The sequence below is a fragment of the Pogoniulus pusillus genome, chromosome 14, assembly GCF_015220805.1.
Source record: "Pogoniulus pusillus isolate bPogPus1 chromosome 14, bPogPus1.pri, whole genome shotgun sequence".
Lineage (NCBI taxonomy): Eukaryota > Metazoa > Chordata > Aves > Piciformes > Lybiidae > Pogoniulus > Pogoniulus pusillus.
Window position 1 is genome coordinate 1,680,021 of NC_087277.1, and position 27,994 is coordinate 1,708,014.

The window sequence follows — 27,994 nt, forward strand, 5'->3', positions numbered from 1 at the left end:
GGGAAGAGCTTTCCACGCCTTTGCACCTGTGCGCTCAGCCGCCAGGACGCTCTCAGCCCAGCGGGAGCGGGGCCCGGCGGCGGCGGCGGGGTGAGGCGGGTCACTGCCCCCCGCGGCGGAGCCCGCGCCGGGACAGCCAGAGGGCGCGGGCCCGTTCCGAGAGGCGGAGCGGAGCGGCCCGCACCGTCCCGGCCCGCCCCCACCCACCTCCCACCTGCGCACGCCACATCCTGTCGGTGGCGCGGGGCGGCTGCCGCCATCGCGGTGGCGGCGGGGAGGGGGCAGCTGCTACCGGGCTGGCCCGGTGAGAGTGCGGCTGGGAAGGACACGGGTGAGTACCCGTCCTGCGGTCGAGCCGACTCCTCGGAGCGGCGCCTTGGGGCAGCCGCCCGAGGGGGTAAAGCGTCCCGCCGGGAGGCGGGTCCCGGTGAGGGGGCGGTGGGGGGCGCGTCCCGGGCGTGGCGGGGGATGCGGCGCCGAGGCCGCGCCCGGCGAGCCCTGACTGTTGGGCCGAGTTCTCGGCCGGCTGCCCGCCCGGCCCCGCGGGCGCCGCTTCCCAGGGCGGGGCTGGGAACCGAGCGCCGACGACGGGGGCGTTGGGAGCAGCGGTGGCTCCGGGGCCCGGACGGAAGCGGTGGGCGCGGCGGCGCACCGCGGGACGGGGAGCAGCGGGAGCGCGGCCCGCGTCCTGTCGCGGCCCCTGCGGGGTGTGTGGGAGCCGGGGCCGGCCGCGGGCGCTGCCTTGGCGGAGCGGAGCGGAGCGTGCGGCCGCGGTGCGAGCCCGGCGGGAGCTGCCCTGGTGCCCGAAGGCCTTCGGGGAGCCTGACTTGGGCCGTCCGAGCGGTGTTGGCGTCGTTCTGCTGGTAATTGCTCTGTCCCGTCTTTCCCTGCCTCCGCAGCGTGCGGGCCCGGGGAAGAAGGGGTTCAGTTCCATCGGGGTCAGCCAGCATGGGGAGATGCCGCCAGCCGCGGCGAGCAGCGTGACCGCCGCCTGCCTCACTGCCCGCTGGAAGGAGCGCAGGAAGATGCGAGGTTTGCTCCCTTCGCCCAGCCGCTCCGACTGACTGCGCAGAGAGCTGTGCGCTGAAGGTGGGGTCCTGGCAGAATGGGAGCGCTCACGTTCCTGGCGGCTTGCAGTTGGCTTCTGACTCTGGTGCGGGGACACAGCCTGTTCACCTGCGAGCCCATCACTATCGCCAGGTGCTCGGGAATGCCTTACAACATGACTTTTTTCCCCAACGTCATGGGACACTACGATCAGGACACGGCCGCGCTGCGGATGGAGGTAGGTCCCCTCCTGCTGCGGTATGTAGATGAGCGCTGTGAAAGAACCGGTTCGGGCGCTGGGAAGTGGTGTGTGGTGTCTGTCGCACTGCACGGCCAGACAGGTAGTGCTCAGTGACTGGGCGTTTAGCTCCTTTCGGAGTGTGCTGCAGCCGCTTGGCTGTGTCAGGGAGCTACAGACACCCTTCCTTCCTTTCGCCCCCTCCCTTCCCCGCTTGGATCGGGTGTTACAGAGGAATGAGCGCGGCGCAGCAGTGTGGCTGTTCAGAGCTCTTCGGCAGGGCTGGCACATCTAGCCCAGGCACCTCGCTGATAGGCAGAGCAATTCTTGACATTCTCTGGGGCCAGGGCTTGTGATCTCCTGGCCTGCCTCAACGCGAGCAGCGCAGAAATGATGTTTAGAAGTTGCTCTTTGATCCTTTCCTAGCTTAGGTCTGCTAAGGAGAGGTGCCCGAGCTTATTCTTAGCCCTATTCTCCATTATAGCTTTTGCATTCTGTTGTCTTCTGACTGCCTACCGAAACTTCTGACTGAAGCAAAACTTATTTATCATAGAATCAGTCAGGGCTGGAAGGGACCACAAGGATCATCTAGTTCCAACCTCCCTGCCATGGGCAGGGACACCTTACCCTAGATCAGGCTGGCCAGAGCCTTTCTTCTCTGTAACTGAGAACAAACACTTCTCCTACATGAACCACCTAACCTGTGTCTCCCTGGAGAATGGCTGTGCCACCCTGTGGAAAGGCTCTACCGATAGCAGTAGCTCCAAAGGGCCGGAGCCTCTCTGGGTGAGAGGCTTGTAAAACAAGTTTTAAACCTGTTTTAATGAAGGCTCCTCGGTGCTAAGAGGAAGGGAAACATCTTAGCACACGTCTCGAAAAGCTTACTGTTGTGCTGTGCAGAGAGTGAAAGAGAAGTGAGCTGAAAACTGGGAATTTTCTAGTTAAATCCCCGAAATTAGTTAATTATAGCTGGTATTAGAGGTAGCTTATTTGCATGTCCTTTCCTGAGCTTGGTTCAGTTACCCGAGCACACCTTTATTTATTTATTTATTTATGAATGAACTCCCTGCTGGGCCTCTAGCTGCCAGCCTGGAGTGGCACAGGCTTTTTTTTGGGGGGGGCGGGGGGCTTGTGTCAGGTTTCTCAGCCCAGTGGAGGTGTTAGCAAATTTTAAGACAATATGGTATGCAAGCAGCGGAGTTCTCTGCAGATCTTGGGTAAGTGGCAGGCGTTTGGAACGGAAGGCAAGCTGTAGGCTTTGACTGTAAACTCGGGAGGGTCTTTTCCTCTCCTCCTTTGTCAGGAATGCTTTTCACAGTGCTTTAACTTGCTGGGCACTCAGTGAGTTCTTACTTGATGTGTCTTAACTACAGCCTTTGTCAGTGTTGAGTAGCCTTTGTCGGTGTTGAGCAGCCTTTGTGGTGCCTTCCAATCCTCCTGCTGTCACCGCAGAGACCACAGAGCCATTAGTTTGCTGTGACCTTTGTGAACTGACAGTAACTTGTTCCTAGTTGTATCCCTTCTGCATGGAGAGACTTCCCTTTGTGGCTTACCTGTTTTCACATAGCTACTGGTGTGGTAGTGACAAGTTTTGCTGTTTCCATCCTGTCTGCGACTGGGGAGGAGTAATGAAGTGCACGTTGGGAGGTGATCTGCTGGAGGGCACCTGGGAATGGTGGTGGAGAACATCCATGGCACAGCAATGTGCCCTTGTGGCCAAGAAGGCCAATGGGAGCCTGGGGTGCATTAAGCAGAGTGTGTCCAGCAGATCAAGGGAGGTTCTCCTCCCCCTCTACTCTGCCCTGCTGAGACCTCGTCTTTAGTACTGCCTTCAGTTTTGGGCTCCCCCAGTCGAAGAGGAACAGAGATCTGCTGGAGAGGGTCCAGCAGAGGGCTATGAGGATGATGAGGGGACTGGAGCACTGCCTGGTGAGGAGAGGCTGAGGGCCCTGGGGCTGTTTAGTCTGGAGAAGAGAAGACTGAGAGGGGATTTAATAAATGTTTATCAATATCTGAGGGCTGGGGGTCAGGAGTGGGACAGGCTCTGCTCACTGCTCCCTGGGATAGGACAAGGAGCATTGGATGGAAGCTGCAGCACAGGAGGTTCCAGCTCAACACAAGGGGCAACTTCTTGACTGGAAGGGTCCCAGAGCCCTGGCACAGGCTGCCCAGAGAGGCTGTGGAGTCTCCTTCTGTGGAGCCTTTCCAGGCCTGTCTGGATGTGTTCCTGTGTGCCCTGAGCTAGATTGTGTGGTCCTGCTCTGGCAGGAGGATTGGACTGGATGATCTCTGTTGAGTCCCTTCCTACCCCTGTGATCTGTTATGCCACCTCAGCCACTGCAGTGGGTCAGCCAGCTGACTGCGTGGCTATGTGGAAGACCTGCATCTTGCTAAGATTTGCTTTCCCTGCCCTCTTTCATCTGCTTCCTTGGTGTCCTGTCATTGCCTCTGGCTGGCCTCTAATTTGGTATCACTACTCTAGTGCAGACATTTCTAACCTGCCTGATGTGCATCTGTGCTCATCTGCCTGCCTTCATGTATGATTCAGCAGAGCTGATTGACTGCTTGGTCAAACTGAGTTTTGTAGACAGCTGCTTTACTGGTGAAAGGGTAAGGAGGTCTCCTCCTGTTCTGTGAGTAGCTTGTGTTGAACCTGCTGTTGGACAGTTTGGTGACTTCTGGGTGGTTGTTGCTGAGACACTTTGTCTGAGGAAGAGCACTGTGTACCCATGCCCCTTACACATTTGGGTGAGATTCTACATGCTATTTGCCAGTGGTTCAGTGTAGTTTGTCTGTGCTTGATTGCAGCAGAGAACCTTGTTGGGATTGTTAAAGGGTTCACAGAATCAGTCAGGGTTGGAAGGGACCACAAGGAGCAGCCAGTCCCAACCCCCTGCCATGCCCAGGGACACCCTACCCTAGAGCAGGCTGCACACAGCCTCAGCCAGCCTGGCCTCAAACACCTCGAGCCATGGGGCCTCAACCACCTCCCTGGGCAACCCATTCCAGCCTCTCACCACTCTCCTGCTCAACAACTTCCTCCTCACCTCCAGCCTCACTCTCTCCACCTCCAGCTTTGCTCCACTCCCCCCAGTGCTGTCACTCCCTGACAGCCTAAAAAGTCCCTCCCCAGCTTTTTTGTCACCCACTTCAGATCCTAGAAGGCCACAAGAAGGTCACCTGGGAGCCTCCTCTGCTCCAGCCTGCACAGCCCCAACTCTTTCAGTCTGTGCTCACAGCAGAGCTGCTGCAGCCTCTCAGCATCCTCCTGGCCCTGGTCTGGACACTCTCCAGCATCTCCACAGCCCTCTTGTCCCAGGGGCTCCAGAGCTGGATGCAGGACTCCAGGTGGAGTCTCAGCAGAGCACAGTAGAGGGGGAGAATCCTCTCCCTGGCCCTGCTGGCCACACTTCTGCTGCTGCAGCCCAGGCTCTGCTTGGCTTTCTGGGCTGCAAGTGCACACTGCTGGCTCCTGTTGAGCTTCTCCTCCAGCAGCACCCCCAAGTCCCTCTCCTCAGGGCTGCTCTCCAGCCTGGCACTGCCCAGCCTGGATTTGTGCTTGGCATTGCCTCCACCCAGCTGCAGAACCTTGCCCTTGGTCTTGTTGAACCTCCTGAGGTTGGCTTGTGCCCACCTCTGCAGCCTGTCCAGTCCCTCTGGCTGGATCCCTGCCCTCCAGCCTGGCTGCTGCACCACAGCAGACACATTCTGCTGTTTTAGAGGAGTTGGATACTGACTTGGGGGATATTATTTAATACCACTTGGCAGTGGGCTGGGAGATGAAGGCAGACTTCTGTGGTTTTAAGAGCTCGAATTTTTCTGTAATTGGTAGTCCAGACTTTGTTCATGCCAAAGAAGGAATTTTAATAGTATGTTGGCTAAAACATCTTTCTTTTGATCCCCAGCAGGAATGCTTAAAGGCTTTGTTTTTAAATTCCATCTCAGTCTTCTCCCTCCCTCTTCACAGCCTGCTCCCAAGGCTGGGCATGGTCTTGGGATGTAAACACTGCCTTCTGAGATTGAGACTTGTAATATTTGCCTCACTAGGTTGCAGCTGGCTTTCAGCAAGCTGCTTAATCATACAAGCCTAGGGTACACGGTGGAGACCTCTTCTAGAAAGCCAAGTGTTCTGTGCAGAAGAGGCCTTGACTGGGGTCCTGGTTTCACAGAAAAGGTGAGGTTGGAAAAGCCCCTCAGGATGGCCAAGTCCAGCTGGTAACCCTGCTCTACAAGGTTCACCCCTAAACCATACCCCCAAGCACCACATCCAAATGACCTTTAAGCACATCCAGGCTTGGTGACTCCACCACCTCTCTCAGCAGCTCCTTCTGAGGCCTGACCTCTCTTTCCACGAAGAAAAAAGTCCTAATGTCCAGTCTAAATCTGCCCTGGTGCAGCTTGAGTCTGTTCTCTCTTGTTCAATCACCAATTACCTGTGAGAAGAGACCAGCACCAACCTCTCCACAGTGTCCTTTCAGGTAACTGTAGGGAGCTCTGTAGAGAATTGTAGAGAAGCTCTTTTCAGCTCCTGTCCCCTCTAGAAGGTTGTTTCCACTCCCTATTTGGAGTGTTCAGTCCCAGGATGAATGACAATTAATCAAAGGCACAGGTTTCACCTGAAGGTGAAGTTCACTCTCCAAAGTGATGGTGACTCTGGCCTGTGTCTCACTCTCAAGACTCTCCATGTGTAGCCAGAAGAGTTGCACTTTCCATCTGCTGCAGCACAGGACCTTCTGCACAGTGTCTCAGCTTTTTGGAGAGGTGTTGAACTGGCATTTGTGGAATGGTGTTTTCATAGTAGCACTCCAGGAGAGGATGATGTAGAGCCACTGTCACAGGTGGCTGTTGTCCTGCAGGAAGCCAGGTGATCCATGGCCTTGTATCTGTTGGAGAGTAGCAGAGCCCTGCAGAGGGACGTGGCCAGGCTGGATGGATGGGCAGTGGCCAATGGGATGAGATTGAACAAGGCCAAGTGCAGGGTTCTGCACTTTGGCGACAACAACCCCAAGCAGCACTACAGGCTGGGGCCAGAGTGGCTGAGAGCAGCCAGGCAGAGAGGGAGCTGAGGGTGCTGGGAGAGAGGAGCTGAAGATGAGGCAGCAGTGCCCAGGTGGGCAGCAGAGCCAATGGCATCCTGGGCTGGCTCAGGAGCAGTGTGGGCAGCAGGACAAGGGAGGTTCTTCTGCCCCTGTGCTCAGCACTGCTCAGGCCACACCTTGAGTGCTGTGTCCAGTTCTGGGCTCCTGAATTCAAGAGAGATGCTGAGGTGCTGGAAGGTGTTTGGAGCAGGGCAGCAAGGCTGGGGAAGGGCCTGGAGCAGAGCCCTGTGAGGAGAGGCTGAGGGAGCTGGGGGTGTGCAGCCTGCAGCAGAGGAGGCTCAGGGCAGAGCTCATTGCTGTCTGCAGCTGCCTGCAGGGAGGTTGTAGCCAGGTGGGGTTGGGCTCTGCTGCCAGGCAGCCAGCGACAGAAGAAGGGGACCCAGCCTGAAGCTGTGCCAGGGCAGGTCTAGGCTGGGTGTTGTTAGGAAGTTGTTGTCAGAGAGAGTGATTGGCACTGGAATGGGCTGCCCAGGGAGGTGGTGGAGTGGCTGTGGCTGGAGGTGTTGAAGCCAAGCCTGGCTGGGGCACTTAGTGCCATGGTTGCTTGGCCAGGGCTGGGTGCTAGGTTGGGCTGGCTGAGCTTGGAGGTCTCCTCCAACCTGCTTGATTCTGTGATTCTCTGCCTGATATCCTAAAAAGTCCCTCCCCAGCTTTTTTTAGGCCCCCTTAAGATATTGGGAGGCCACAAGAAGGTCTTGGAAGGCTCCACCTGGGAGCCTCCTCTTCTCCAGACTTGAAGGGCCCCAACTCTTTATTGAAACAGAAGTCAAATCCATGTGCTTTCAACATTTATCTTTTACCTCTGTCAAACTGGGATGCACTCCTGGTGTGTACTGAACTTACACACATGCACTATCTGAAATACTTTGCAGCTATCAGTGACTTTTAGTCCTCCAGGACTTGTGTTGTGGAGGGATTTTAACTGAGTTCAGAAAATACAGCTGCTGCTGACAGCAACAGTGAGTTACTGCCCACAGGTCAGGGTCAGGTAGTGGCATGGAATATGTGGGCTTCCAAATTCATCCATTCCATCTTGACTGGCAGCTTGAAGGGTGGTTGACATTGCACTGATGTCCGTGAGCTGCACCTGCATGAGCAGGAACTCCTTGCAGGCATGTAGTAACAAGACACCCACACTTAACCTGCCTTAGTCTCCTGCTAAGTAGTTCCTGAATCCTTACACACCAACTTAAAAATGCCTTTAACTTGCCTTTGATCTAGAGATCCACCAAGGTAACTTGCACTAGGAAGAACCTGCTCTTTCCTCAGCCCTGCTTTGAATCTAGCTGAAGGTGGAAAACATCACTGTTCCTTTGCTTTCCTGTGTTAGGGCTTCAGTTTGTCACCACTGAATACATTGTGCATGGATTAGAAGTCAGAGATTCTTGGCAGCAGATTGCCACCCTTGCCAGCCCATCTAGGAGTTGCATGAGGGCTTTAGCCTCTCTGGGTATCACAGTATCACAGTATCACCAAGGTTGGAAGAGACCTCACAGATCATCAAGTCCAACCCTTTACCACAGAGCTCAAGGCCAGACCATGGCACCAAGTGCCACATCCAACCTTGCCTTGAACTGCCCCAGGGACGACGACTCCACCACCTCCCCAGGCAGCCCATTCCAGTGTCCAATGACTCTCTCAGTGAAGAACTTTCTCCTCACCTCCAGCCTAAATCTCCCCTGGCACAGCCTGAGGCTGTGTCCTCTCGTTCTGGTGCTGGCCACCTGAGAGAAGAGAGCAACCTCCCCCTGGCCACAACCACCCTTCAGGTAGCTGTAGACAGCAATAAGGTCACCCCTGAGCCTCCTCTTCTCCAGGCTAACCAATCCCAGCTCCCTCAGCCTCTCCTCATAGGGCTGTGCTCAAGGCCTCTCCCCAGCCTCGTCGCCCTTCTCTGGACACGCTCAAGCATCTCAATGTCCCTCCTAAACTGGGGGACCCAGAACTGAACACAGTACTCAAGGTGTGGTCTGAGCAGTGCAGAGTACAGGGGCAGAATGACCTCCCTGCTCCTGCTGACCACACCATTCCTGATGCAGGCCAGGATGCCACTGGCTCTCTTGGCCACCTGGGTATGATGCTTCCAGTCCTGAGCCACTCTGTTGAAAGTGTAGGATGGAATCAGCCATGCCCTGCTTGTTTCACTAGTTTTGAGTGAAACAGATTAGCATTAGACAAGTGGCCAAAGGTACTGTGGAGATGAATTGTTAGCACAGCTCTGGTGAGTATAGAATCATAGAACCAAGCAGGCTGGAAGAGAGCTCCAAGCTCAGCCAGCCCAGCCTAGCACCCAGCCCTGCCCAAGCAACCAGACCATGGCACTAAGTGCCCCAGCCAGGCTTGGCTTCAGCACCTCCAGGGACAGTGACTCCACCACCTCCCTGGGCAGCCCATTCCAATGCCAATCACTCTCTCTGCCAGCAACTTCCTCCTAACATCCAGCCTAGACCTGCCCTGGCACAGCTTGAGACTGTGTCCCCTTGTTCTGCTGCTGGCTGCCTGGCAGCAGAGCCCAACCCCACCTGGCTACAGCCTCCCTGCAGGCAGCTGCAGGCAGCAATGAGCTCTGCCCTGAGCCTCCTCTGCTGCAGGCTGCACCCCCCCAGCTCCCTCAGCCTCTCCTCACAGGGCTGTGCTCCAGGCCCCTCCTCAGCCTTGCTGCCCTTCTCCTGACACCTTCCAGCACCTCAACATCTCTCTTGAATCAAGGACACAAGACTCAAGATATGGCCTGAGCAGTGCTGAGCAGAGGGGCAGAAGAACCTCCCCTGTCCTGCTGCCCACACTGCTCCTGAGCCAGCCCAGGATGCTCTTGGCTCTGGTCTCTCTTGAGACTCTTACACCACAGTTGACAGTGGCTGTAACACAGGAAGGCCATGGACCTGGTGGAGAAGGTCCAGAGGAGGGCCACAAAAATGATGAGAAGGCTGGAGCACCTCTTCCATGAAAACAGACCTGAGAGAGTTGAGACTGTTCAGCTAGAGAAGAGAAGGCTCCACAAAGACCTGATAGCAGCCTTCCAGTACATGAAAGGAGCCTCCCAGAGAGCTGGAGAAGAACAAAGGCAAATAGCAGTAGGCTGAGGGGCAGTGGTTTTCAACTAGACTAGATTTAGGTTGGGCATTTGGAATCAGTTATTTACTATGAGCATGGTGGAATGGTGGAAGACATTACCTAGGAAAGTGGTAGATGCCCCAGACCTGGAGATATTCAAAGCCAGGCTTGATGAGCCTCTGAGGAACCCAATCTAGTTAAAGATGTCCTCCTCTCTGCAGGGGGATTGGACTTTTAAAGGTCCCTTCCAACCCAATGTGTTGTATGATTCCATGAAATACCACCTATGGAAGTGTTGAGTGTGTGGTGTTTAGGTTTTGAGGTTACACTTCAATTCTATAGTGACCCTTACTGGACACTGCTGCTGGTTTAAGTTTGGCACTGTAAATTATTAAGCATTAATTGTGAAGTATTCATGATTCAAAAGTTCTGCAGGGGAGTTGGAGTTGATGATCCTTCCAGGTCCTTTCCAACTTGAGCTACTCTGTGGTTTAATGATGAATCCTTGGGGTAAGGTGTGTCTTCCTGTGGAGCAGGTAGAGATTCTTCTGAGTGGCAATGTGTATCTGCAGTAGAGGTAGGAGCCCAGTGCAGTCTGTCTGAAGAAAATTAGATTTAAGCCCATTTTTGCTTCCAAGATTGGCTCCATAGCTGTGTGGTATATGAGAAGAGGCTGAGGGAGCTGGGGGGGTGCAGCCTGCAGCAGAGGAGGCTCAGGGCAGAGCTCATTGCTGTCTGCAGCTGCCTGCAGGGAGGCTGTGGCCAGGTGGGGTTGGGCTCTTCTCCCAAGCACCCAGCAAGAGAAGAAGGGGACACAGCCTCAAGCTGTGCCAGGGCAGGTCTAGGCTGGATGTTGTTAGGAAGTTGTTGTCAGAGAGAGTGATTGGCATTGGAATGGGCTGCCCAGGGAGGTGGTGGAGTGGCTGTGGCTGGAGGTGCTGAAGCCAAGCCTGGCTGGGGCACTTAGTGCTATGGTCTGGTTGGTTGGGCAGGGCTGGGTGCTAGGTTGGACTGGATGAGCTTGGAGCTCTCTTCCAACCTGCTTGGTTCTATGGTTCTGTGTAAGGGACAAGGCTGTAAGGTTGCTCGAGATGACAATATTCAGATCAAACCCTGAAATGGATATCTTTGGCTCAACTCTGAGAAAGTTGATGTCTCTCATTGTTTAACTTCGTTAACCTCAGTGCTAACTGGGTTAACTAAGCTAAATGCTTTAGATTGATAGCCAGACCTCAGTGGTTAGGAGTGGGTAGGTTGTTACTGTCTTAAATAAGTGGCTTCAGTAACTTCAAGAGCTGTCTTAAGTAATCCTGCATCTGGGTGGAGGCAATGCCAGGCACCAATACAGGCTGGGCAGTGACTGGCTTGAGAGCAGCCCTGAGCAGAGGAACTTGGGGGTGCTGGTGCATGAGAAGCTCAGTCTGAGCTGTCAGTGTGCTCTGGCAGCCCAGAGAGCAGCCAGAGCCTGGGCTGCAGCAGGAGCTGTGTGGGCAGCAGGGCAAGGGAAGTGATCCTGCCCCTCTGCTATGCACAGGTGAGACCTCACCTGGAGTACTGCAGCCAGTTCTGGAGCCCCTGGGGCAAGAGGGATGTGGAGGTGCTGGGAGGTGTCCAGAGAAGGGCCACAAGGATGCTCAGAGGGCTGGAGCTGATCTGCTATGAAGAGAGACTGAGGGAGTTGGGACTGTTCAGTCTGGAGAGAAGGCTCCCAGGTGACCTTCTTGTGGCCTTCCAGGATCTGAAGGGGCCTACAAAAAAGCTGGGGAAGGACTTTTTAGGCTATCAGAGATTGACAGGACTGGGGGGAATGGAGCAAAGCTGGAGGTGGGGAGAGTGAGGCTGGAGGTGAGGAGGAAGTTGTTGAGCAGGAGAGTGGTGAGAAGCTGGAATGGGTTGCCCAGGGAGGTGGTTGAGGCCCCATGGCTGGAGGTGTTTGAGGCCAGGCTGGCTGAGGCTGTGTGCAGCCTGCTCTAGGGTAGGGTGTCCCTGGGCATGGCAGGGGTATTGGAACTGGCTGATCCTTGTGCTCCCTTCCAGCCCTGCCTGATTCAATGATTCAGTGGCTGAACAAAGGCTCTGCTCCCCTGTGTATCGCAGCAGTTCAAGGTGTTTCCTGTCTCACAGTCCAAGTGTGCTCCAGCTGACTGCCACAAAGACTTCGGTTCTTTGATCCACTGTTTTCCATAGCATGTAAATATTTATGTGGCCTTAGTCAGCAGAGTACAGGAGAGCATTTTGATTCCCTTGCCTTTGACATGGGTTAGTAGTTACTGTACATCCTCACCCTGAAGACATCTTTGGAATGAAGCTGTGATGGAGTAGGAGGCAACAACTGCCTCTGTCTGCTTGTTTCTGTTGTGTTTTGAGCCTGTCAAGCACAACCTCCAGAAGCATGCTGAGCATGAGATGTTTTTACCAGCTGAGCTGAGCTGGAGGTGAGAGGAAAGAGGCATTGACAGCAGCTGAGACCATTTCCTTATTTCAGAAGTAAACTCAGTTCCTGTAGAAGTTGTATATTACCACTCCAGGCAGTTATTATTCCATCCCAAGTGGCAGGAGGGACAGAGTTTACATAAACTAACTATTGGAGGAAGGAAAATGTAATGGAGAAGGAAACAAGCACCATCATTATGCAAAGGGAATAGAACTCATCTAGGCTTAACCCCTGACTGTTTTTTGTCATCTGAATCTTCACAGCATTTAGAGGACTGAGGGAGCTGGGGGGGTGCAGCCTGCAGAAGAGGAGGCTCAGGGCAGAGCTCATTGCTGACTACAACTACCTGCAGGGAGGCTGTAGCCAGGTGGGGTTGGGCTCTTCTGCCAGGCACCCAGCAACAGAAGAAGGGGACACAGTCTCAAGCTGTGCCAGGGCAGGTCTAGGCTGGATGTTAGGAGGAAGCTGTTGTCAGAGAGAGTGACTGGCATTGGAATGGGCTGCCCAGGGAGGTGGTGGAGTTGCTGTGCCTGGAGGTATCACAGTATCACCAAGGTTGGAAGAGACCTCATAGATCATCAAGTCCAACCCTTTACCACAGAGCTCAAGGCCAGACCATGGCACCAAGTGCCACGTCCAATCCTGCCTTGAACAGCTCCAGGGATGGCGACTCCACCACCTCCCCGGGCAGCCCATTCCAGTATCCAATGAAGGTGTTGAAGCCAAGCTTGTCTGGGGCACTTAGTGCCATGGTCTGGTTGCTTGGCCAGGGCTGGGTGCTAGGTTGGGCTGGCTGAGCTTGGAGCTCTCTTCCAACCTGGCTGGTTCTGTGCTTCTCTGTGGTTTAACAGCACTACAGGGACAGCCTACCTCGCAGACTCTCAGGGCATTTATCCAGAAGCTGCCTGGTGAACGTGGGCAGTTCATGTTGCACCCTATTCTTTTGAAATCTGGGGCTTTCCCAATAGCTTTTTGGGTATTTTAGTAGTGTCAAGTAGGAAGGATCAGAGTTGGATCGTTGAGGTTGTCCCAGGTCCCGAGGCAGGGGCTGGGCTGGCAGCGTTCGCGGAGCCTCTCGCAGCTCAGGCTGCTGCGCTTTGCTCTTTTCACAGCTGCTGAGCAAACACTATTTTCCAGCAAGTATCTTTTCAAACCTCCAGGGGAACAAACCTTAAGCCACAGTGGTGAAAGATAGTTTTGATGCCTTGAATTATCTTTTTTCCCTTTGGAAAAATGTCTAAGCAGAGCCTTTTCCTTCCCCACAGCCTTTTCTTACACTGATGAACCTTCACTGCTCCCCAGACGTCCACACGTTTCTGTGCAAAGCCTTTGTCCCTGTCTGCCTGGAGCAGGTGAATGTGATTCTCCCTTGTCGAAGCCTCTGTGAGAAAGTCTATTCTGACTGCAAGCAGCTGATGGACACTTTTGGAATCACTTGGCCTGAAGAGCTGGAATGTAGCAGGTGGGTTGGCTCTCGTGTTGAGGGATGGTGGGGGTGATATTTTCATACCTGACATAGACTGGGTTGAAAATCTAAAGGCAGGATGTGAAATATGACCTTGCTGGAGCTTCCTCCTGCACCTGGGAAAAAACAACCCTATGGAACAGGATAGGCTGGGGACTGACCTGCTGGAGAGCAGTGAAGAGGAAAAGGACCTGGGGATGCTGGTGGATGAAGCAAGTAACAATGATGCTTCTCCATCTGAAATACTGGAATGAATCAAGCCATTGGCTGCACCTGTTAAAAAAAGGAAGGAATGAAGACCTGAGCAAGCCTTACAGTGCCAGCACTTCTTATGGGCACTGCTGCTTCCAGATGAGAGTGTTCTCTCTCTTTTATTTCTTGATTATGTTGTTTTAATCTTAAATACTTCATTAATTTCACACATCTTTGGCTGCTCTGCTACCTCCAGATAGCAGGCTGGTTGGAGGGCAGTGAAAGGGAAAAGGACCCAGGGGTCCTAGTGGATGGAAGTTCACCATGAGCAGCAATGTGCCCTTGTGGCCAAGAAGGCCAATGGCATAAAATCATAGAATCAACCAGGTTGAAAGAGAGCTCCAAGCTCATCCAGCCCAACCTAGTACCCAGCCCTGCCCAACCAACCAGACCATGGCACCGAGTGCCTCATCCAGGCTTTGCTTCAACACCTCCAGGGACGGCCACTCCACCACCTCCCTGGGCAGCCCATTCCAATGCCAATCACTCTCTCTGCCAGCAACTTCCTCCTCACATCCAGCCTAGACCTGCCCTGGCACAGCTTCAGGCTGTGTCCCCTTGTTCTGTTGCTGGGTGCCTGGCAGCAGAGCCCAACCCCACCTGGCTACAGCCTCCCTGCAGGCAGCTGCAGACAGCAATGAGCTCTGCCCTGAGCCTCCTCTGCTGCAGGCTGCACACCCCCAGCTCCCTCAGCCTCTCCTCACAGGGCTGTGCTCCAGGCCCCTCCCCAGCCTTGCTGCCCTGCTCTGGACACCTTCCAGCACCTCAACATCTCTCTGCAACTGAGGAGCCTAGAACTGGACACAGCACTCAAGGTGTGGCCTGAGCAGTGCTGAGCATAGGGGCAGAAGAACCTCCCTTGTCCTGCTGCCCACACTGCTCCTGAGCCAGGCCAGGATGCTGTTGACTCTGCTGCCCACCTGGGCACACTGCAGTTAACTATACCGTGGAACTAAGTGCCTCACCTAGCCTCCTTCTAGGTACTTCCAGGGATGGAGACTCCACCACCTCCCTGGGCATCCCATGCCAATGCCAATCAGTCTTGCTGTGAAGAACTTCTTCCTAACATCCAGCCTAAACCTGCCCTGGCGCAGCTCGAGGCTCTGCCCCCTTGCTCTGTCCCTGGGTGCACATTTTGCAGTATCTGTGAAATTACAGAGTGCTTAGAAAGAGATTTTTGTCTTCTCCTGTTTCTCAGCAGTAGCCTCAGCTGGGCATTAAGGGCAGTAAGAGATTGCCTCCTGTGTTTACTGATGCAGGCTGACAGACTGTGATGAGACCGCTCCGGCCACCGCTGCTGTCACCGCAAACGTGCATGGAGCTCTGAGGACCCCGGGCCAGACGCGAAGGGATTATGGCTTCTGGTGCCCACGACACCTGCACACCACCAACGGGCAAGGCCACAAGTTCCTGGGCATCGAGCAGTGCGCACCCCCCTGCCCCAACATGTACTTCAAACCCTACGAGTTGGATGTCGCCAAGAGCTTCATCGGCATCGTGTCCATCTTCTGCCTCTGTGCCACGCTCTTCACCTTCCTGACCTTCCTGATCGATGTCAAACGGTTCAGGTACCCGGAGAGGCCAATCATCTACTACTCTGTCTGCTACAGCATAGTCTCCCTCATGTACTTCATTGGCTTCTTGCTGGGGAACAGGACTGCCTGTAACGAGGCGGACGAGAAGTTAGAAAGGGGAGAAACAGTCGTCCTGGGCTCGCAGAACAAAGCCTGCACTGTCCTCTTCATGGCTCTCTATTTCTTCACCATGGCAGGCACGATCTGGTGGGTGATTCTTACCATCACTTGGTTCCTGGCAGCGGGGAGGAAGTGGAGCTGCGAGGCCATTGCGCAGAAGGCCATGTGGTTCCACGCGGTGGCCTGGGGCACCCCTGGCTTTCTGACCATCCTGCTGCTCGCAATGAACAAAGTGGAAGGGGACAATATCAGTGGCGTTTGCTTCGTGGGGCTCTACGATGTGGATGCCTCCCTCTACTTTGTGCTCCTGCCCCTCTGCCTTTGTGTGGTTTTGGGTCTCTCCCTGCTTTTAGCTGGCATTATCTCTCTGAACCACGTCAGGCAGGTCATACAGCACGACGGCAGGAACCAGGAGAAGCTAAAGAAGTTCATGATCCGCATTGGAGTTTTCAGTGGTTTGTACCTGGTGCCGCTGGTGGCACTTCTTGGGTGTTATGGCTATGAACTGGTGAACAGGAAAATCTGGGAAACCACTTGGGTGTTCGACCACTGTGACCAGTACCACATCCCCTGTCCCTATCAGGTAAGCAGCAACTTCCTTTACAAAGAATACTGGCAAGTTAGCTCACAAAGAACCCCCCTCGTGCATAGAACCGTAGAATCAACCGGGTTGGGAGAGAGCTCCAAGCTCAGCCAGCCCAACCTAGCACCCAGCCCTGCCCAACCAACCAGACCATGGCACTAAGTGCCCCAGACAGGCTTTTCTTGAACACCTCCAGCCACAGCCACTCCACCACCTCCCAGGGCAGCCCATTCCAATGCCAATCACTCTCTCTGACAACAACTTCCTCCTAACATCCAGCCTAGACCTCCCCTGCCACAGCTTGAGACTGTGTCCCTTTCTTCTGTTGCTGGCTGCCTGGCAGCAAAGCCCAACCCCAGCTGGCTACAGCCTCCCTGCAAGCAGCTGCAGACAGCAATGAGCTCTGCCCTGAGCCTCCTCTGCTGCAGGCTGCACCCCCTCAGCTCCCTCAGCCTCTCCTCACAGGGTTTGTGCTCCAGGCCCCTCCCCAGCCTTGCTGCCCTTCACTCAACACCTTCCAGCACCTCAACATCTCTCTTGAATAGAGGAGCCCAGAACTGGCATTCATTTAGGAAGCTATTCTCACATTAATCACTTCAAGAACATGCAGCCATTAGTTACTGTCAAAGACAAAATCAGAGGTGTGATGCTTTGGGCTTTGATAGTTTTTGACTCATCAGACTGATGGCACTCAGCAATTAAACTCCAACTCACATCCACATCTCTGAGGGGAACACATAATCTTTATGATACTCGAGCTTCATCTTGCAAATCTAGCTGGGGGCGGGGGGGAAGATCAGTCTTCACAGTGTAGACTCATAGAATCATAGAGTGGTTTAGGTTGGAAGGGACCTCAAAGCTCATCCAGCTCCAACCCCCTGCCATAGACAGATATCTCCCACTAGAATAGGTTGCTCAAGGCCTCATCTAACCTGGCCTTGAACACCTTGAACAGCAGAAACTGAATGAGGCACTTAGTGCCAAGGTCTAGTTGATTGGACAGGGCTGGGTGATAGGTGGGACTGGATGATCTTGGAGGTCTCTTCCAACTTGGTTGATTCTATGATTCTATGAAAGACCTCCCTGGGCTACCTGTTCCAGTGTCTCACAGATTTTAACTCACTTTCCTCCTTCATTGCTTTGGAGGTTTTTATTTTTCATAGTGTAGAAGAAACTGCAAAACAAATTTCTGCTACATCTGTTCCTCAGTCCCTGTCATTTGCAGGCTGATTTTCAGTGATGTGAAGACATCTTTAAGGCAAACCTAGGCAAGCAAAGAGGAGATAGAAAACAAACAACCCTGCAGCACTTTGAATTGCTGAGGTGTTCATATTTAACATTTGACTCGTAACTAAAAACAACAAAACAACTTGGGAAGGCTTTTAAAGTAAATCTGCCCAGGGATTAAATCTTTTACAAGTACATAAACCATGCTGCAATTGCAAGGAATTTCCATTTAAGAACAAATATAAAAGCAGGCAGCAGCACTAAGAGAGGTGCAAGCATCTCATGTCATCATTCATTGCTCTGTGCTTGCCATCTTTGTTTTTACTGCAATAAACTTAGGGTTAAATGAAGAGAATCAGCACAGGCATTGTGGAATGATAAGGCTTGATCCATCTATGTACTTGCACATCCTCTGTGTCCTCTCTGTTGAAGGCAGTGTAAGATGAGAGCAGCACAGCTCACAGACTACTTCTCTTGTTCATGTTTGCTTCCATGACCATTCTTAACAAGTGCACTTGTTTTACACTGAGCTCTGGATTGACCTACATGGCCCAAAATATACAGAGTTTAACAAAACCAAACCACCCAAAAAAGGGCATTTGTGCTTTACTCAACCCCCTCCAGGGCAGCTAAGCATAAGAGCACAGAAGGAGCCTGTGCTCTCAGCCTTTAATTAACCAGTTGGAGAAAGTAAGCAGCAACAGGGAGTGCTAGGCAAAAACACACTTAATGGGATCTGTGCCCTAATAGCAGCCAGGGCTAGCTCCAAGTGGTGTGCTCAGCCTTGGCTTACCTGACTTAGCTTGTAGGCTTCTGTCACCTTGGCTGCATCAAACCCAAACGAAAACAAAGTGCAGCCTAAGTATCCAGCGTTCCCTGGCTAACAAAAGGAATGCCTTTCATGGATGGGGCTGGCAGCTAAAGCCAGGAGAGGTAAATTAGCTTTGTAGCGTGGGAGCAGGAGATAATCATCTTTCACTGAGTTGAATGCCTCAGCTCCTGTGATCCTGCTCTGCAAAGGGATGGATTAATTTTGCAACAAGCAGAGAACTGCTGTGCAGCTCCCTGCAGCTCCTCGAGGATGCTGTCTACGCTGTGATAAACTCTCCACTCATCCCCTTGCTGTGTCTCTTCGTTGCAGGGATAAACCTTCCAGACAGAAACCGTTCTCTGAAGAACAGGGTTACTAATTCCTGCCCCCCACCCCAGACTATCTTTCAATTTAAAAGAAAACTATTTCCTTCTGCCTAATCTCCTCTCTGTGTATTCAGCTGTAGGCATTAACAAAGCCTGACCTGACTGTACATGCCGAGGTTTGTCCAAGCCTGGACAGCAGCCAGAAGGAAAAGTCTCCCTTTTACATCGTTCCTTTGCTTTCTGTGTTGAAAAAAGCATAACTCACCAAGTATGTCCTCATCTTCACCTGTGTTAAACTTGGTTATCTTCTAGGCAAAAGCGCTGGCAAGACCAGAGATATTCTTGTTTCTGATGAAATATTTGCTGACGTTAATTGTTGGCATCTCTCCAGTCTTCTGGGTGGGAAGTAAAAAGACTTGCTCTGAGTGGGCCAATTTCTTCAACAGGAACCGCAAAAGAGAGTAAGAACAAATTCTTTTATTCCTCTATGCTTTAAACCAAGGTGGGTTTCAGATGTGTTTCTCTTAAAGTAGCACAGAATCAAACAGGTTGGAAGAGAGCTCCAAGCTCACCCAGCCCAACCTAGCGCCCAGCCCTGCCCAACCAACCAGACCATGGCACTAAGTGCCCCAGCCAGGCTTGGCTGCAACACCTCCAGGCACAGTGACTCCACCACCTCCCTGGGCAGCCCATTCCAATGCCAATCACTCTCTCTGACAACAACTTCCTCCTAACACCCAGCCTAGACCTGCCCTGGCACAGCTTGAGACTGTGTCCCCTTGTTCTATTGCTGCTTGCCTGGCAGCAGAGCCCAACCCCACCTGGCTACAGCCTCCCTTCAGGTAATTTTAGACGGCAATGAGCTCTGCCCTGAGCCTCCTCTGCTGCAGGCTGCACACCCCCAGCTCCCTCAACCTCTCCTCACAGGGCTGTGCTCCAGACCCCTCTCCATCTTCCTTGCACATAGCTCAGGTGATCAGTGCTGCCCTGAGCTTCTGGCTTTCTTTGGAGCCTAAATGCTGCCTGTGGGCAGCAGCAGAGCTCCACTGGACCCTGTGGAGGTTTTGCATGTGTAATGTCCTTTTTGGCTGCACTCATCAGAAGATAGGAAGTATTTTCCCCTGCTGATTTTTATCCTTTCCTAGAGCAGAAAACCTATTGTTGTTTACCACTGGCTAACACATCCCTGGTCAGATGAGAGAAGCTTCTTTCAGCCACCACTTTAGATCCTTCCACATGTTCTGGCTGCTTCATTTGGCAGGGTGCTTAGCTGTGTTTACCATCAGGCAATAATGACATCCTTTGCTCTTCTCTTCTGCCAGGCTTGTCTTCTTTTAAAGTTAATTTCCATTAACCTCTCCTTAGTGCTGCTTTCATTGTATGGATCTTTTGTTCCTTGTTTTTCTTCCTGAACAGAGTAATTCCACTTGAGGAAATGTATAGACATGAATTTAAACCTCTTGTTAATGTCATCTCCATTTCTTGCAGTTGTCTTTTTCTTTTCCTTTTTGTTCCTCGATTATTTCTTTCTAGATTATCTGTGTTACTCATACATTTCATTTCTTTGGACTTCCCAGGCCAGCAGCCCCTAAGCTCCTTTTATTTTATACATCTGCATTCCTTGGTGGTGAGCTTACAGCTTCCTTTCCCTCTCCCTTTTCTTCCCTCCCCTCCTTGTCCTGTGTCATGTTTTTCCACTTCAGATGTTAACTGCTTTCAGCTATAAGAATTTAACAATAATTAACCCAGCTTTATAATGCTTACCTTTTTTTTTCCACTTGAGCAGGGCTTACTCCATGTAATTTGGTGATGCAGCTGCTTATGATCTCATCCTACTTTCCTCTCTTACATAATTCATCTACTGAAGTCCTCTCCTCTTTTTTTCCCTTCCTTTTTCACTTGCGTTCATCACCAACCTTGGATGTGTTCAAAGGTGGTTTAGGTATGATGCTTGGGGATGTGGTTTAAAGGGTGCACTTTGGGGAGCAGGGCAAATGTTGGACTTGATGATCCCAAGGGTCACTTCCAGCCTGAATGAGTCTGTGATTACTGTCCAGCTCAGATCACAAACTCACAGGCTGTTAGAGGTTGGAAGAGACCTCCAGAGATCTATACAGTCCACCCCTCTCTTCCTGCCAAAAGCAGGATCACCCAGGAAAGCATCCAGGTGAGTTTTGAAAGTCTCCAGAGAAGGAAATTGCATCATTGGTTGCTTTTCCTTTTGTGTATGGAGCTATGTGCAGGTTTGGGAGTTTCCCTCCCCACCCCCCCAAACACACAGCTAGGAATTCACTCAGATTAACTCAGTTGGCTGGAAGTTAAGGAATGAAGCTGTATTTATAGCTTGGCACAATTTATAAGCAAAATATATACAATATATCCAGAGATTTACAACTATCTACAGTATTATACAAGTTAAAGGTAATACAGAGACACAAAACCCCTCCCAGCAGCCAGACTGCCCAGGAAGGGCTTCTGACCAACCTCCCACCTTCTATATGATCATAGAATGGTTTAGGTTGGAAGGGACCTCAAGGATCATCCAGTTCCAACCCCCTGCCATAGGCAGGGACACCTCCAGGGAGGTTGTGGAGCACAGAATCACCCAATGTGATCTTTGATCCCATTGGGTGATTCTGTGCTCCACAACCTCCCTGAGCAACCTGTGCCAGTGTCTCACCACCCTCGCTGCAGAGAACCCTTTCCTAACATCCACTTTCAATCTCCCCTCTGCCAGTTCAAACCCATTCCTCCTCATCCTGGCATTACCAGACCTTGTCAGTAGTCTCTCCCCAGCCTTCCTCTAGGTCCCTTTCAGACACTGCAAGGCCACTCCAAGGTCTCTTGGAATCCTTCTTTTCTTCAGGCTGCACAGCCCCAACTCTCTCAGCCTGTCCTCAGAGCAGAGCTGCTGCAGCCCTCCGAGCATCTTTGTGGCCTCCTCTGGGCTGGCTCCAGCAGTTTGATGTCCTTCTTGTGCTGGGGGCTGCAGAACTGTATGCAGTACTCCAGGTGGGATCTGAGGAGAGCAGAGGGGAAGCATCTACTATTTTCTTTCCACCCTCTCCCTTACCTCAGAATCCCCCTTGTGTGCCAGGAAAGCTGTGACAGGTCAGTAAGGGATGTTAGAAGAAGACTGATTTGTTCAGGTTATGCAGAGATAGTGAAGTAGGTGACAGCCAGGCAAAGACTGCCTGTCTTTGTTATGGTCTCTTGCTTTTACATCCCTGAGCAAAACCAGTGGCTAACGTAGACATCACTGTTATTTTCTTTTCACACCCAACGATCTAATATATCTCAGTGAAATATGCCAGTTAGCCTCAAACCAGCCCAAGCTATGTTACAGGCTAACTGAGCTGCCCCTTTCCATTTAGTGAGGTGCTTGTGTTTTCTTCCAGCCCAATCAGTGAGAGCCGAAGAGTGCTGCAGGAGTCCTGTGAATTCTTCCTGAGGCACAATTCCAAAGTCAAACACAAAAAGAAGCACTACAAATCACCCTCACGCAGGCTGAAAGTCATCTCCAAGTCAATGGGGACGAGTACAGGGGGCACAGCAAACCATGGAACTTCTGCAGTGGCCATCACTAATCATGATTATCTCAGCCAAGAAACTGTGGCAGAAATTAAAACCTCTCCAGAGACATCTGAGAAAGAGATGGAGGCAGATGGAACATCAGCCCGGAGAGTGGAGGAAGGAGAAACCAGCGGAGATCAAATGCTGCCTGCTTCTAAAGGGACTGTGGATCAGGTGGAGAAGAGGAACAAAGCAGACAGCCCATGTGAGATGAGTAGCCTGGCTGAGAGCATGAAGAGAGTGGGTGAGGGAAGGTAAGGCTCCTTGGCTCAGTCTTCTGCTTATGTGTGTAAGTACTTCTGCATGTTGTCCAGTTCCTCTCTGAGGAGTTGGGGTACTCATACTGCACAGTAGCTGCCAGGAGTGCTGTAGTTAGAATCATAGGCTCAGATTGGTGGCACTCAGCAGTTAAATTCCAACTCACATCTCTGAAGGGAGTGCATCATCTTTATGATACTTGAACTTCAGCTCACAAATCTTGCTGGGGTGAGGGGAAGATCAATCTTCACAGTATAGGCTCATGGAATCACAGAATGTTTTAGATGGGAGGGGACCTCAAAGCTCATCCAGCTCCAACCCCCTGCCATAGGCAGGGACACTTCCCACCAGAACAGGTCGCTCAAGGTCTCATCCATTCTGGTCCTGAACACCTCCAGGGAGGTCGTGGAGCACAGAATCACCCAATGTGATTCTTTGATCACATTGGGTGATTCTGTGCTCCATGACCTCCCTGGGCAACCTGTGCCAGTGTCTCACCACCCTCACTGCAAAGAACCCTTTCCTAACATCCATTTTTTAAGTCTCCCCTCTGCCAGTTCAAACCCATTCCTCCTCATCCTGTCATTTCAAGACCTTGTCCATAGTCACTCCACAGCCTTCATATAATCCCCCTTCAGATACTGGAAGGCCACACCAAGGTTTTCTTGAAGCCTTCTCTTCTCCAGGGTGAAAAGCTCCAACTCTTGTAGCTGACAGCAGAGCTGCCCCAGCCTCTGTTCTTACAAACTATTTTGTCTGACCATATATCTGGAGCATGTGGGCTGCTTTATGCTTTTGTAGGGTTCTTCTTTTAGTGCTGAATGCTGGAGCTTTGTCTGGGAGGGTGTTCTTGTGCTGTTGAATCATAGAATCAGTCAGGGTTGAAGGGACCACAAGGATCATCCAGCTCCAACCCCCCTGCCATGGGCAGGGACACCTTGCACTAGATCAGGCTGTCCAGAGCCTCAGCCAGCCTGGCCTTAAACACCTCCAGAGATGAGGCTTCCACCACCTCCCGGGGCAACCCCCTCCAGGCTCTCACTACTCTCATGTGAACAACTTCTTCCTAACATCCAGTCTCAACCTACCCATTTCCAGCTTTGTTCCATCCCCCCAGTCCTGTCACTACCTGCAGCCTTCCCCAGCTTTCTTGTAGTCCCCTAATATACTGGAAGGCCACAAGAAGGTCACCTGGGAGCCTTCTCCTCTCCAGACTGAGCAGCCCCAACTCCCTCAGCTTCTCCTCGTAGCAGAGCTGCTCCAGCCCTCTGAACAGTGAGCCTGAAGAATTCTATGGCTGCAGTGCCATCGTTGGCAGAGGTGACAAGTCTGCAAAAGAACAGTGGTGGTCCTGAGCTTGGAAGAGTGTACAGAACTGTACCACAAAGTCACAGAACTTGGGAGGTTGGAAGGGACCTCCAGAGATCATCCAAACCCACCCCCCTGCCAAGGCACCATCACCCAGGGTAGTTCACACCGGAGCGCATCCAGGCAGGTTTTGAAAGGCTCCAGGGAAGGAGACTCCACAACCTCTCTGGGCAGCCTCTCTTCACAGGAAGGTAGCTTTAAACACAAAAAGGTGTTTTGTTTGTGTTTAGCCTCTCCAGTGCAATGCAGTGTGCTTAGAATTCACCCCTTGCCTTTTGTTTTTCATCCCTTACAGAACAACTCCTAAAGCCGATTTCATTGAGTCTCCTTCGTTCCAAAGCAGCTGTTCCCAAACCCCTGAGGTCTCCCAGGCAGCCTCTCTACCATTGCTTGTCTACTCTGCTTCAGACACCAGGAGAGAGTTGGATTCAGGAAACAGTTCAAACCTTTGAAAGGTGGACATTTTTGGTGCCTAAGGCTGGTAGGGATTCTGTGTCCCACAGGATATTCTGTGCCTTATGAAATTACATATCTTGCTTTGCACTTAAGGAATGTAAGTTTGGTCTCTAAGTACTGTATTGTAATCCTAACCCAGGAATCATGGAAGTTAAAGCAGGACACAGCAGCAACTGAGGAAAAAGGTGAGAGAAGCAAATATTATTCCAAATATAAAGACCACTTCCTGGTGAATTGCATTAAAATAATGCTTAGAAAGCACTGCTACTTTTCAAGGCATAAAAGTTCCATTTTTAAACTATTTGTTGGAGGAAAAGAATTTATCTTTTACATTTTTATTCTCTCTCTTTTTTTTTACTGTCTTAAAGAGCAGTATCACTTAAATAAGGGATCCAGAAATGTAGAGTTCTAAATGATGTGTGGTGAGGTATGGGTTATAGCACTGTCTTTGGGTAGCTTGTACACTGAGTGTGAAAGGGAAGGTGGAGTTCCACTGATGTATCTGGTACACAGAAGTGGGTTTTGTAAATAGCTGACTGCATCAGGTCAGTATTTAGAACTGCTGTGGTGTATGCACTGTGCCACCCCAGGAGAGTTACCCTGCTTGCATTAAGGTTGTTACTAAACCAGGCTGGCCTGTAGTGATCTGACAGTCGACAGAATCACAGGTTGGATGAGACTTGCAAGATCATCCAGACCAACCTTCCACCCAGCACTGAAGGGTCACCACTAAACCATGTCTCTAAGCACCAGGTCCACACAGTGCTTGAACAGGGGTGGTGACTCCAGCACTGCCCTGGGCAGACCATTCCAATGTTTGAGAACCTGTTCAGTGAAGAAGTATTTCCTAGCATCCAGCCTGAACCTCTCCTGCTGCAGCTTGGAACTAGCTCCTCTTGTCCTGTTGTTTGACACCAAGGAGCAGAGGCTGCCCCTCCCCACTCCTGCCTCCCTTCAGGGAGCTGTGGAGAGCTATGAGGTCTCCTCTCAGCCTCCTCCAGACTGACTGCCCCTGGCTTCCTCAGCCCCTCGTCGTAGGGCAGGTGCTCCGGGCCCTCCATGAGCCTCCTTGCCTTTGTCTGGACACACTCCAGCACCTCAGTATCCTTCCTACAGTGAGTGGCCTTTGTCACTTAGTTCTGAGTAAAGCAGATTATCCCTTTCTGTGTAGCCTGCACCATGCACTCTGCATTTTGGGGCAAGACTGCTCAGGCATCTGTGCACCTTGGTGCAGGGATAATGTGTTAGATGCAGCACTGCTTCAGAAAGATGCTTCCTGGAGCCCCTCCTGCTGTGCTGTTCCAGTGCATTGTGCCAAAGATGGAAGCACTTCATACCACTGGTGGCTTTGGGGGCACAACCTGTGTTTTGTACTGAGCTGCAGGGAGGTTGTTTCACCTTCTATGCAAGTAACCAATTATCTAAACTGTAGGGAAATCTCTTGCAGAAGATAAACTGCTGAATTATTCTTAAGCAAGCCTATGCATTAAGATGTTAGTTAAAAAAAGGCCTTCATACTTTTTCTACCAAGCTTAAATTTCTATATGCTGCAGCAAACTATGTTCTTTGAATCCAAAAAAGGCCTTAGTACAGGTGGGTGGCTCTCAGGAGTAAATACTACTGACAATGGTTAAAGATTTCAGTCTTTGGCTGGTAACAAATCCTGGCTCCAGTGAAGTCAATGTCCTCTGTTACTTGAGGTAACCAAGCCAGGATTTGGCTGTTTCCTAAAGCTATGCATTTTGTCAAACTGTCAGCATCTTGCATGTGATCACTGAGAGAGGATTTCTCACTATTGGGATAGCTATGCAGAGAAATTGTTGTTTTCCAGCTGGGACAGCATTCATGGTAGTGCTTTGAGCAACCAAGCACAACTGCGTGGCGCAAAGGTCAGGTAAATGCTGAACCAGCAGGGACTGCAGAGAAACCAAAGTTATTTAGGATCATCTTTTTCATCCTCTTCCTTGCCTTGGAGGCTGCACTTAGAGAATCATAGAATGGGCTGGGTTGGAAGGGACCTCTGAAGGTGATCTAGTCCAGCCCCCTCTGCACTCAGCAGGGACATCCTCCACTAGACCAGGTTGCCCAGAGCCCTGTCGAGCCTCACCTTGGATATCTCCAGGGATGGAGCCCCAACCACCACCCTGGGCAACCTGTTGCTGTCTTCCACTGCCCTCGTGGTGCAGAACTTGTTTCCTCTCATCCAGTGTTTTATCTACCATGTCTTAGAAATGGAGTGCATTTACCTTTATGTTACAGCATCTGGATGTCAGCATTTGTAGTGGATTGCCTTCAGCAGAACATGCTGCTTCTGTTCCAGTTTCCTCAGTAAAGATATGCAGAGCTCTTGCTGCTGAGGACAGTGAGAGGATGTGCATTTCTCACAGGAGGCTTTGAGGTCTTGGGAGCCACTATGCACACGTTCAGCAGCTTTGTTATTGCTGTTATTGTTAGTAATAAACCACACTATTGTGTAGTAAGAGCCTCTTGAGTTCCTGTTTCTTACTAACCAGATGGAGCATGTTTGTTGCTCTGTCGCTGCTGTGTTTTTGCAGCTGAACACTTGAATGTTTCTTTTTGTTGTTTGATTTTGGTTTGGTTTTGTGTTGTTTTTTTCCTTAGAGCTGTGTGAGGGAATAAGCATTGCAATGCTTTTATCCCTCCTGTATAAGTGAGAAACTAAGACAAAACAATGCTGGGAATTGTTGACATGGACACAGAGTTGTGGAGGGGTGAGAAGCTGCACCAGTTCTTTAGCCTAACATTTAGAGCATTCTTTCTTTCATGACTTCTGGTGAAAGACCTCCTTTGGATCACACAGACTCTGTACTTGCACAAGCTGTAGCATCACAGTGTTTTCCTTGGCAGCTGTTAATTGATTTACAGAGAGTCACAGAATCAACCAGGTTGGAGGAGGTCTCCAAGCTCATCCAGCCCAACCTAGCACCCAGCCCTGGCCAATCAACCAGACCATGGCACTAAGTGCCCCAGCCAGGCTTGGCTTCATCACCTCCAGGCACAGTGACTCCACCACCTCCCTGGGCAGCCCATTCCAATGCCAATCATTCTCTCTGCCAACAACTTCCTCCTAACACACAGCCTAGACCTGCCCTGGTACAGCTTGAGGCTGTGTCCCCTTCTTCTGTTGCTGGGTGCCTGGCAGCAGAGCCCAACCCCAGCTGGCTACAGCCTCCCTGCAGGCAGCTGCAGACAGCAATGAGCTCTGCCCTGAGCCTGCTCTACTGCAGGCTGCACCCCCCCAGCTCCCTCAGCCTCTCCTCATAGCTGCAGGTCCTTTAGCCTTGGTTTAAAGGCAGTCAGATCCAGTTGAATTTCAGAAGAAAAAAAAGATAAATAAAGAAAAAGCAACCAACCGACCCAAACCCAACAACAAAAAGCTCCATGAGCATTTGAAAGGTTTGAAGCCCTTTAGGAGGAACATGTTTAGCCTTCTGCAAAGCACCCAAGAATGCCGGAGCTGAGCAGCAGGAGGAGCCGCGTTTCCCTTTGAAGTCTGACCACCCGGTCTCAACGGTGCACATCAAAGGAGAAGGCTGCAGCCCTCCCTCCACACTGGCCACTCGTGGAAGCAGTCTCTGAAGGTATCTCGCAGCTCTGCTTGGCTGCCTTCGCTGCTGGAGAGCGCCGCTGGCATTAACCGCTGGTATTTGCAGTAACTCGGATGGCTGGCACCGAAGGGACTTCAGAGTCTCACCTGGAAAGAAATGGTATTTCCTCTGCCTGCCTTTCTTCTGCACTTATTCTTCCACTCTTGCTTTTGTGCCTTAGCAGACTCTATTTTTCCTCTAATTGAACTAGAGTTTATCATTGAAACAAAAAAAACCATTGAGCAACTGCTACCACACCTTCATGAGCTGTCTGCTTTGGCTCTCTGGAAGCAAAGCTCGGGGTGCCTTTCTGATGTGCAGCTGTGAAATCCACTTCTGTGTATTTAACCAGGTTTTAATTCCTATTTAAAAGCACTTGAGATGCAAAGTGTAATTAAAAGATTAAAAACGTGCCTGGGCACTTTAGATCTGATCTCTTTCATGAATGCTTATTCTCTGTGTTTCAGCTTTTCTTCATCAAAAGTTTGCTCTCATTTCAGG

General features: G+C 51.6%; 1 protein-coding gene across 2 annotated transcripts; it reads left to right on the forward strand.

Moving 5' to 3' along the window:
- The first annotated feature begins 595 nt into the window (after positions 1 to 595).
- Positions 596 to 27,926, forward strand: FZD6 (frizzled class receptor 6). 2 transcript variants are annotated; one of them, XM_064154063.1, is made up of 6 exons: positions 612 to 1,285; positions 13,138 to 13,334; positions 14,849 to 15,866; positions 18,543 to 18,691; positions 21,629 to 22,057; positions 23,725 to 27,926. In XM_064154063.1, exons 1-6 carry the CDS (start codon positions 1,106 to 1,108, stop codon positions 23,879 to 23,881), a joined length of 2,130 nt encoding a protein of 709 aa, XP_064010133.1. In that variant the 5' UTR covers positions 612 to 1,105; the 3' UTR covers positions 23,882 to 27,926. The 2 variants fall into 2 exon arrangements, with proteins under 2 accessions (XP_064010134.1, XP_064010133.1); XM_064154064.1 differs by lacking the exons at positions 18,543 to 18,691; positions 23,725 to 27,926 and having other exon boundaries at positions 596 to 1,285; positions 21,629 to 21,726.
- Positions 27,927 to 27,994: the final 68 nt, after the last annotated feature.